Below are 12,320 nucleotides of genomic sequence, written 5' to 3' on the forward strand. Positions count from 1 at the left end.
AAAGAGACTGAAGAGTAGGTTCATGAAATGCTGAAAGACGAATAAAGAACTTAAAAAAATTGAAGACTGACCCCACCCCAAAGTACAAGCGAGAGTTAACTACCATCCTCGCTAGACTTAAGAAAGAGAACAAAATTGATGGTAAACAATATAAGCTTTTGTACCCTACAAGAGCAAATACACCACGACTTTATTGCACTGCAAAATTCACAAGCAAGGCAACCCTATGATCAATCTTCGATTATACAGATTCCTCGGCTATGAGACATCAAAAGCCCATGTCGATTTGCTCAATCCTTTGGTCGGTACCAAGGAACACCACGATAAAAATTCAAAAGAATTAGAGGAGGACCTAAAATGAAATATTTAACTCTCACGACGTGGTATCCTTGTTTACCAACACCCCAATAAAGGAGGCCTTAGATGTGGTTAAACCAAGACTGGTGGATGACAAAGATCTTAAAATGCGCACCAAACTTGAAGTTGATGACATTATCGAACTCCTTGATACTCACCACCACATATTTTGAATTCAGAGGTGCCATATATAGGCAAAGGTTTGGTGCAGCGATGGGCAGCCCAGTCAGCCCCATCATAGCGAATTTCTTTATGGAATTCCTGGAACAGCAAGCAATCGTGACTGCCCTGATTGATTGTAAGCCAGTCGGCATTGGCGTCATTATGTGGATGACGTGCTCGAAATCATAAAAACAGATGAAGTTCAAAATTTAACTGATCATCTAAACCAAGTTGACAAAAACAGACAGTGTAAAATTCACGTACGAGGAAGAGAAAGAAGGGCAAATACCATTTCTCGACACGCTTATTGTTCGGAAACATGGCGGTTCGGTAAAGCTCCTGGTATACAGGAAACCAACCCATACTGATCAATACCTGGTTTTAATTCAGAACACCCGTCCTTCAGCAAATGGGTGTAGTCTGAACTCTATTTGACCGTATGTACAGCGTGGTCACAGAAGAAGCGGATAGAATGAATGAAGAAAAACAGGTGTGTGGAGCCCTTAAAAACTGTGGCTATCCTAAATGGGCAGTGGATCAAGTCAAAGCTAAAATGCAACAAAAATCTAAAGCGGCTGTGAAACCTAGCGCAAAGAAAGATCAAAGAATGAGGACAAAAGCAAGGGATGGTAGTGCTCCCTTATGGAATTTCTGAACGAGCACATAGTAGACACTGCAATGAAGCCCCATCAAACCCTCAAAAAGATACTGGTCCACCCAAAGTACAAAAGAGACAGGCTATAAAGACAGGCAATTGTATTTATGAGATCGGCTGCCAAAATTGCGATCTTAGTTATGTTGGTGAGACCTCTTGTTTGTTCAGGATTAGGCTTGCTGAACATCAAGCGGAGGTTAAGAAAGTGAATGAGAAAAAGTTCACTCGGTCAGAACGAAGGGCATCAGAACAACAATAAACAAAGTCATGAGCCATATCTGATTACGTCGCGAGGGCAAATCATGTTGTCAACTGGGAGGACTCCAAGATACTTGGCAAAGTGCATGTCAGAAGATCCAGAGAAGTACGAGAAGCGATGGAGATCAGAAAGAGGAAACAAAGACCATTAATAGAGAGGAAGGCAATTATCACGTATATGACCCACTTTTAAAGACTGGAGACAAGACCAATCACAGCCGGAAGTCATTTTCCGGGAAAGTGGATCAGATGATCACATCTGATGAAGTCCTCCGACATGTAGGACAAAATATTAGAGAAAGTAAAAACTTACTGGTTTTGTCAAGCAAAAATTGCTAATTGGAATGTCAGCACAGTTGTGCAAAGGGTACATAGATGTAAGTGTTGATATTGATAATGATAATATATGTTTTATTTAATTAGATGTCATTCAAGATTTTTTTTTTCTACTCATTGACAGGTGGTTTCAATTGCAAATTTGACAGTACACAGTTGTAAAACTTGCTCCCAATAATTATTAGGAATACTTTTTTTCTGGAGGATGAAGGAATTAAATGAGCACTCCTGCAAACATAACATTGCATTATGCCTTTATATGTTAGAAAATAATTTATCAAGCACGAATTACATGGTTTTATTTGAACAAACTCATATTGACCACAAAAAATGAATTAATACACCCGTCTCTTTACACACAATATTTAAAATTTCCAGGCTGAGAAATTGTCCAGTGCAATGACGTCCCAGTAATATAATGAAGACTGACAACAATTGAGCACAGATATATAACCATGACACTAGAACATTCTGATGGGGGAATTTTGAATATTACGTGTTGAGAACTGGTTGTTTCATTTTTGTGGTCAATATGAGTTTGTTTTAAATAAAACCATGCGATCTGTGCTTGATAAGTATTTTTCTAACATGTAAGGGATAATGTTGTGATTGCCACAGACATATCCTTTAATACATATCACCTAAATAAACAAAGAATTAAGTAGAATTTAGGGAAGAAACCCCCAACTACTTGGGATTTTATTATTATTATTTGCAGCCAGATTAGCCTGGCCTGGTCCAGTGGATTTTATCCCAAGAATATCTTGGTTGTTAATTGTGTTGTCTGAACGAATATTCATGGAGACAATTGCTCCCATTTCTTTATGATGCAACTTGTACACACATGTCCATGAGTCAAGTACGAGATATAGGCAAGTTATGTTTGAGTTCAATTTCAAGTAATGTTTGAGAAATTTGTACCAAAAATGGTTAGAAATGCTCAGTTTTGCCAAAAGAACCATAAAAAGTCTGATTTTCACCTAAATTTCAAATAGAAGTTGAAAATTAAAAAAAAATATTCAAAATTGAAAAAAATAAATTTTACACAAGAATTATTTGTTACGGTGACTGAAGAAATTTGGGCGAAAAAAACTTTTCGGGGATTTTCTCCAAAAATGAGCAAGTTAGTTGGAGTACCTTATTCTTTAAAAAGTCTTGCATTTAATTAATGAAAGCGGTGTATGGATTTTTTTTGGCAGGATACCTCAAATTTCAGCATTGCTGAAAATTGGATGTGACTCTATATGTAAAAGCAAAAAAATGATTGATCCAACTAATAAAAATATGACGTTATGTCTTATTTAAGGCATTGGTAAAATTCATATATAAACTTTATCATTAGAAGACTTTAACTATTGTATAATGTGCTGTTAACTAATTAGTCATGTTGGTAAGGTGTTAATGTGCAAAATTTGTTTTTGTTGTTATTGTTTTAACTCAGGTGGAAAAGGAATGGATAAAGCTGAGCAGCAGTGGGAGGAATTTTGGGCTGCCAATGGAAACAGATACAGCAGGATAGATATTGAAAGATGGCATGCTGATATTGCCAATATAGCTGAAGGTAAGTATTGATATGACAGCGTTCAAGATCTTGGCACCATGGAAGTCAAAATGGTATGAACATAAGTTACTAATATTATGGTCAAATGAACTTTTTCTAGGGTGAAATTTTATGCAGATTATGAATATGTAATCAGAAATGCAAAATCTGTGTTGCTTTATTTTTTTAATCAAATACATTACCATTCAGTCAAAATTGAAGATAAACTTGTTATAAGCAACTATTTTGGACACAACAAGTTTGCATTTTTATCTCAAAAGCTTGTTTGGTTTTTTGAGTTTTGATGAAACTAGTTAATTTAAATTGAATACCAGCATATTAACTTATTACATTGTACAAAATAAGGGCAAAGTCATTCTTCTACTGGCATTTTCCAATCAAATTTTATGTCAGAACCTAGACTATGCCATAGTCTATTTGTGATGTTAATCATGATGAAAGCATTCAGTTGAACTCGAAATTATACTGATATTAATTACATCAAAATACTAGTATAAAATTGAAAAAGTTTATATAATTATATTAGTGACAGTAAAAGTAAAGTGTTTACTAAAGGGCTTATATTATTGAATGCAACATATCATAATGTCATAATTGTATTGTATTAATCATGAAATTCCAGGTTAAAATAGACTATGGACTTTCAATTTTAAACAGGATTTTGAACGGGCAAAGTCCCTAACACTCCCACTGTCAATCATACTTGTTTAGAATTTAACCACAAGCAAATACAAGACGCGTTCATGCACTCATAGACGCGCTCATGCAATTACACAACACAAAGGCGGGGCAGGCCACATACTTGTGTACCATGTAGTTATTAATGGTAATGACAGGTACCCGGAGGATTTAAACCATAACGAGATCGGGGCGACCAATCACAAGCCAGATCCATTTAAAGATGCCAATTTTAGTAGGCCAGATATCCGACAATATAGAAGCTCATAGACAGCCGTGTTAAGCATCTCTGACCGCAATCCAAAGTCAGTAGTCCACTTGCGAAGCTAACAAACAGAGGGAGTAGGGTGACTGAAAAGAACAGATGTGAAAATCTATCAATTGTGCACACATTAATTAAATCAGAGTTTTAAGCTTAAATACAATATCCAGAGTATGTACAATGGGCAAGTGGACTACGGGATAGTCTAGTCAGAACCTGGAATTTTACCATAAGTGGCCAATTTTCGGGAATCATTTGTCACTGGGACTGCAAATTTTGGGTAAACATTGCGAAAATATTTATCAAGTTATACTTAAAGTGATTTTTTTAATGGAATAAACCTATTATTGTCTGAAAAATTAAATAAAATAAACAATGTTTAAAGGTTTAATAGGTGCAATCACATATTTGAAATCTACTGGGGGAAAATTGTCAACAAATAAATCCCCATTTTTGGCCAAAAATGCATCTACACATTTTAGCCTAAATATGATATATAAACACAAATTTATCACTGTCCTAAATACTTTTTGCACACCTTTGGCCCCAACTGGTGCCAAGATCTTTAATGCTGACATATAAGCATACATACATACATACATACATACATACATACAAGATTTATATAGCGCCTTTTACAAATAGATCAAGGCGCATAACAGTGAATGACAAGAACATACATAATAGTAAACAAAGCATAAAATTAATAAACATAATAATAAGATTTTAAGAGTTTCTTGAAACTTGTGATTGAGCGTGCCTCCCTGATGTTACATGGGAGGCAGTTCCACAGTGCCGGTGCAGCAGCTTGGAATGCTCTGTCGCCAATTTGAATTCTGCCAACATGAGGAAAGAGAAAAGTGACACTCTGGCAAACAAATGAAAGAGAAAATCAGAAAGGCAAAGGAAAAGAAGGGGCAAGGAGCCTGTTTCTCACCACAATTTACCCAAAGCATGGGCCAAATAGTATAAAACCAAATTTTGGCTTGCTACAAGTGCACATTGTCCAAATGAAATTCTTATTTGAAAGCTCAAAGACTTATCATGTGCAGTCTCTTTAAGGAACATCATATAAATATTTTACTGACAGATATTACCGGATGAGGATGATGCTACCAGGGTTTTTCCCCAATATTTTTATTTTCCTCCCTTGACCAAGAATGCAGGCTATGCCCTGATGACATTATGCAACTATAGCAATGATATGAGCACTCTCAAATTGAGGAGCAATTCAAAAATGCTGTAACATTGGCAAGATTTGGCTGATAGATTCACAGTGATAAAAATATTGTTAAGTACAAGTGATTTTTCAGTCACCAAGTATAATCATGGTTGATCTGACCTGTGTGTTTCATCAATTTCTATACAACAATATAACTTTGCAAAAACCAGTTTAAATAGCTTGCAAATAAAGTAGCCGTTGAAATTTATATTTTCTTATTCTAGATAATTCCGATCTCTCAGATGAAACTGACACTGGCAGTGCCGCTGAGTTTTTCTTTGTATCACAGAGGTTGAAAGAAAATAAATCACTCGGCACATACACAACATCGTCAAGTGACAGGTTATCTCACTTGACAGGAACACACCTGCATTTCTCGGAAGCAAGAAAGCATACTGCAGATAAGCAAATGCTGCTTCAGAGGAAAGAAGACATGTTGAAAATCCTGCAAGACAGTGTTCCATTTCTTTCTGAGGAGGAGTTTTTGAAGAAGGCCAGAAGCAGGCTGCAGACCAGAAATAGCGTACCTCCAACAGGAGATTGAGGTTACCTGCTATGGCATAGAGAAGAGAAAGGTAGCATGGAGCAAAGAAGCTGGTGAGGAAACTGTACTTATTTTTAGGTTGTCAGAAGGAAGATTCCTTATGGCATCGCAGGTTGTGAGTATGGGTGTCAGTCAGTGTCACTCAGTGTGTGTGTTTCACTATGGGATCTTTCATGTATCAGTGGTGGGCAGGTTATATACAGAGGTCAAGGGTCATTTGAGGTCAACTTATAAAATAACATTATGTAAGATTTTGAGTTAAAATTTTGTCTCAAATGAACAGTTTAAATCATATTTCATAGCTGCATTATGGGTATTGTTGATATGCAAGGTCACACACGGATGTCAACAGTCATTTGAGGTGAACTTATAAATGGGCTGAAAATTATAAAGCTGGTCTCACATGAACAGTTCAGATCCAATTGCAACCATTATTATGTGTAAATATAGGCTCATTTGATCCAATTTTATACATGTAAACTTGAACTGTACATTGTAGCTGAACAATGTATTCTTCTCATGTGCATTACACTTTATGAGTTAAACCTTTTTTGGCATTTTATCTGAAACCTGCACATTAAACTAATATTATATATTTTAGATAAATATTGCTCAGGATAGGGAGGGCAGTAAGTCATCCTCAAATACTAGAAATACCAATTTAACACAACCAGGGGAGTGACATTGGAAAATTTACATAGCAGACTGACCTAGTACCTCACCAATTATATATGATCATTTGCGTATGGCAAGTTACTCTTGAGGGCTTACTTAGTGACAGCACATTTGTTATATCTCCCAGGTAGAGTCCAACACAACAAAGTACTAGAAATGTGTGTCATAATTCTGCATATAGCATTTTAAAAAAAGTGCAGTGATTTATAGTGCGCTACGCACAGGCACAACGCCTGGACATTGATACACAAGCCTCAGCACACTTTACAGGTCGTCGCTGACCACTATGGCCCCACACCATTCCATAAACCATTAAACAACAATTCAGGGACTTGCTGCTTCAAGAGCGCACACCCTAGACATACCACAAATAACCATCGCAACCAGGATCAGCTCCGCGAGTTTTGTACGGGTTACAACAAGACAAATTAGCAGTGACTTCCTTGTCCAGGGAAATTTCAAGCTAACTCAATTTTTCCACAAGAGCATACTAGGCACCACCAGGGTTTGAACCAGCAACCTCTTGCACCATAGTTGAACGCCTTATGAAATTGGTACTGGCCCACCATCCGCACTGGAAACATTTTCTGTATCCAACTTTCTCTTTAAGAACTTTGTGAAAGTATTTTTTAGCCCCAGTGTCCAGCATTGTGGTGCAAGAACAGTTCTATATCCTCCGAATACATCTTATCAGTGGGATTTGCACACTTCACTTGCTGTATTTTTCCTGTTTGTACTGGGGAAAGTCTGGATAACTATATTTTGACATGTTCTTTTAAAAAACATCAACTTTTATTCTATAGATCCCAAATATGAGGGTGCACCTGCAGAATTGAAGAAGAAAGCTGTTGATTTGCACATGCTAAGGAAAAGGATCGCAGAAGAAAATGACCTTGTGATATTACATGGACATATGTGATAATCTGGAATGTTAAATTGCCGCAAGTATGTGATCCTTTGGTAGTTATTAATTAACTATAGTGGTATTAATGCTGGCTGAGTAAATGGAAGCTATCACTCATTTCTGTTATCATAATCCCGTGCCCTGTAACCATACTTGCTACATAACCCCGTACCTGTGACCCGTCCATCTACCTTCTTGTCCCCCTTTCATTTTTCTTTCCGTATTATCATGTCCACTAGTCACTGGGACGTAAGTATATGGCTTTGCGCCGTTCATGTGCATGCATTATGCACGCGGCGTCTGGACAGACGTACACTCAGAATTAGTATTATGATGTCCTAATAATGTAAAAACGTATACGGAAATATGCAGCAGTTTAAATGCCTAAAAATATAATAGTTAATAAAATATGATTGAGTCTATGTCAATGTTACCTTCATACATGGCATAATCAGAAAAAGTGCATCTGCATTTGGATGTCCCAGTTCCAAGTGTCTGCCTGCCAGCAAATATAACCATGGAGTGTTAGACACCCATATTCTAACCATGTGTCCAGTTCTGAGTCTCTGCCTGCCAGCAAATATAAACATGGCGTTTCAGGCACCCATATATATTCTAACCATGGAGTTTCACACACTCACGTCCGTACATAACCAACTTACTGCCAAGGTCTGCTTATTACAAAATGGGAGGCGTTATACCCCTATATGGGTCAAAGACACTGTTTATGAAACTTAATCAACTATGGAGCTCCATGGTTGCAATCAGACTCTACACTGGTATGTGAATAACATGCAAACCTGCACAATTTGAATACAGATATAAATGCACTCATTCATTCCCATTAGATTTGAGAAGCCTACTTTTGTCAGGCAGTCTGGTGTCTGGCAAAAGTGTCTGTTGGTTGTAATGCTCTTTAATTAATTAGGTGCATCTATGTGAAGTCCCTTGATGATGGTTTGTAAGAATTATTAATTATTAATCTTATTATTATTATTATTACATGTATTATACTAAATTACTGTCTTATCTTTTTGCATTATATTTTGCAGCCATGCATGACCGGTGAGCTGGAAGTCAAGAAGAAAGGGCTTGCATTTGTAAAAGGTGCAATTGACAAAGGTAGCTCCATGTTAAAGAAAGCTCTTGCACATGAATGGGATAATGATGAAGACTTCAACCAGGACTTGCGCATGCTGCTAGAGACACTGCACAAAGGCAAGGAAGTTGGCATTGATGGGGAAGACGAGGAAGATGACGAGTCTGAAGATGACGAGTCTGAAGAGGACGACATAGAGAATGACGACATTTAGGGTTTTGTTAAGTAGCCAATACATAAAATCTAACATGAACAGGATAGGGTCCCATTTGTGACACGATCTGGTCCATGGGGACCAAAGGCAGCAAATTTGAAACTGAGATAAAGGTAAAAATATGGAGTAAAAAACAATAAAATACATAAGAAAATAGACATCAAAAAACGTCATTACTTTAGAACCAAGTATGCTAGACCTTGGTGTTTACAGTAAATGATAGCCTATTGTATGTTTAATGTAATAATTACAGTAACTCAACTTTCAAAAATGCCTCCTTTGGCCCCCATGGACCAGATCGTGTCACATTTGTTAATCACAACACCCTTTTTCAAATGCATGTATTTCTATTATATGTTAAGTATTCAAATTTCTCGCATCACATGCATTCAACTAATATACTAGTTATCTCATAATGTGATAATCTCCAATTATCTACATGGTGTCCCATAATGGTATGTACCGTGTTTGGAAAAATGATTAGAAATAAATCAACAACCTACAAAAAATCAATTTATGCAATAATAGACTGGCTCTTAATAATTTTGGAAAAATGGTGTTCTTTTTATGGCAAGTTTATGTAAGAGTTGGTAACCAGCTTTTTTTTTTTTAATTTGGGTATGCTGAACTCGAATCTGTTGTCTGCCAAGCAATATTTTGAGAGACCGTAACCCTCAAAAAGACCCTCAAAATGATTCCATAGGATTGTGAGGGAAAAAAAATTTTATTCCAATAACACTTTCAAACATGTCAAATTATGCCTCTGGTCCCACGGATCCCAGAAATGTAATTTTTTAGCGTACAACCTACCATTAAGAGGTTATGGGCCACAGAAGGTCACAGGTCGATTTGCTTGTTGTGTATGGATCAAAAGTTGCTCCAATTTTCGTAAAAACTGAAGCAAATTGTTTGCCTAGCTTAGAGGTTTCAGAAAAAGAATAGTTTACGATGTCTAGTTAGCATGTTACACCGTAAAGCATCAAAAGATATGTAGAATTTTTGGGTTCTTTGAGGCAAATTACCATTTGTTATGACAGGTTTTAGGGTTTTCAGACATTGCAAATACTTGTTTATTGTGCTTTTTGAGACTTTTTGGTCACGCATGATACCTCCTGATCCCCAATGACCAGTACTGATCCATCTGGGCTTTATCACTATCTTTCAATCACTACTACCGCCATATGGTGTAGTTCATTAGAAAAACACCAAATTTGGCACATATGTAGTGCGTGATAAGGCAAATAATGTTTGGGACCTACATGTACATAATATATTATGATGTTGGATATTTTGCATTTTCTTGGGATTTTTACCATCAATTTTTACTCAAAAATGTCCATATTAATGATATTTCAATGCCTTTAACCTGCTCAAGGAATTACTGCAAAAAGTATCTTCTCTTTCAAGTAGCTGCTGGCAGTGGGCGTAACTAGGGGGGGCAACATGCCCCAGGCGCCACCCTTAGGGGCGCCAAATTGATCAATTCAGCATCAATCCTGCGCCCCAAGCAATGCTTTGCACGCATTTCAGCACAATATCAATTGAAAGAACATTTTAAGACTGATATTCAACTTCTAGTAACCAAAATTAATTAGTGGTAGGCCTTATTAATTGTTTCAAGAATTGGGGGGGCATTATGTATCCCGAGTCTAAGATATTCTCGGGGAGGGGTGTAGGGCGCCAATTTTGTTTCTTGCCCAGGCGCTACCAACCCTAGTTACGCCACTAGCTGCTGGTTTGTATGCATTGTACATAAGCATGCGCTGTGGCAAAGCCACTTTTGCATTTCACATGATAAACCCTACACTACAATGATTTGATTATAAATTACTGCCAAAGGACAGATACCATATTCCATACAAGGATTACTTCATAAGTTAGTAACAATCGACGTTTAGTGGATGTAAAAACTGGACACAACACAAATACACACATAACCTTTTAAAATAACTTAATGCTGAACATGGTCAATGATTTTACATACTTTAGATCATTTTGGCTGAACTTGGAATCCACCATTTTCAAGTTATACATAGATCAAAGAAACAAATTGCCTGGCACAGATCATTCAGGGGACACCTTATGTAATATTTTACTAAAAATAGTTGTTAAATGATTGTCATTGCGATTAAACATTGACAGCATTGTTCAATTCCAAAGATCAACTTGTCATATTGAAGCTGATCAAATTGTTATGAATTTGGCAGAGTGACGAATAGAACATTTTGAGCAAATTTTGTTATTGTATGCTTGTGATTATGTTTCAGGCGATCTTTCATTTCCACCAAATATTGATAATAAATTTTACTTCCTGACGTAGATGTTAAAATTGTGAGTGGGACGAATCGTGCCTAAGTGGGATTAATAAATTTCACCAAAAGACAAATCGTATTCTTAGTTGTACAAATCAGGTTGATCTATTGTATACTATAGCTGAAACTCTGAATTTTCTATATTACATGTCCTATACTATTATATTTGATACCAATAAGTAGCTGTTGTTATCTTCTATCCATTTATACCAAAAACTTTCCACACACGATATCACTCTGGCGTAATTATGTGAGGGCGCCATCGCAAAATTGGGAAATCACAGAATATTACACACAAAATATAGGCCATTGTTGTTATTTCTACTCTAAAATCCTTGAATTCAACTGGAGTTTTCACTAAATAGTATGTGGACTATAGCTTATATACCAAGTATAGAATCTAAAGCCATAGGACAAGCAGTAATTTTTTACATAAAATCCCCAAACCAAAAATGAGTGCTATAGTTAACACATAATTGAATGCGGATTTGTCCCCACATACAACTCTTTGCGAAGCTGTGGACACTTTTTGAATCTAGCATGAAGCTTGATAGCTATAAATACCTGTTTTGAGGGATATATCAATTGTTTGAAAACATGCAAGTATTGCAAATAATTGGTATACATTCGCTTCTACAATATACATTTTAAATGAGTGCTCACGAATGTTCTCAATCTTTAGAATAACCAATAATGGTAACAAGATTTTCGAATGCCGTTTACTCAGAACAGCAATTTTGCGAATTCGTCACTCTGCAGTGTTCATAATGATATGTTCTTTCAGGAAATCATATTTTGTAATAAGCTTATTATTTTATTGGGTTCAAAATAGGCTGTGGAAATGAGATAAGAAAGTGTTTAATGTTTCATGAAAATATTCAATCTTTAATAATAGAATAGAATTGCTTGTAGCAAATTTGGATGTCATAACATGTGCTTCATTTTACTCTTTGCAATGTAGATAATATCTGGAAGTCATAAATAAGTTCACTTCAGTTGTAGGACCCACAATGTTAATGTGCCAGCACTTATAAACTGTCCTACAAACAAATAAATGTTTGAAACAATTTGTGACTGACCT

General features: G+C 36.3%; 2 protein-coding genes across 2 annotated transcripts in view; one reads left to right on the top strand and one right to left on the bottom strand.

Moving 5' to 3' along the window:
• The window catches only part of LOC140149768 (NXPE family member 4-like), a 118,304-nt gene that overhangs the window by 26,691 nt on the left and 79,293 nt on the right, over positions 1–12,320 (bottom strand). The window lies entirely within an intron of this gene.
• On the top strand, positions 959–9,400 carry LOC140149546 (uncharacterized). The gene is made up of 5 exons (XM_072171624.1): positions 959–1,148; positions 3,210–3,329; positions 5,716–6,088; positions 7,514–7,655; positions 8,667–9,400. Exons 1-3 carry the CDS (start codon positions 959–961, stop codon positions 6,033–6,035), a joined length of 630 nt encoding a protein of 209 aa, XP_072027725.1. The 3' UTR covers positions 6,036–6,088; positions 7,514–7,655; positions 8,667–9,400.

This window comes from Amphiura filiformis, chromosome 4 (assembly GCF_039555335.1).
Source record: "Amphiura filiformis chromosome 4, Afil_fr2py, whole genome shotgun sequence".
Classification (NCBI taxonomy): domain Eukaryota; kingdom Metazoa; phylum Echinodermata; class Ophiuroidea; order Amphilepidida; family Amphiuridae; genus Amphiura; species Amphiura filiformis.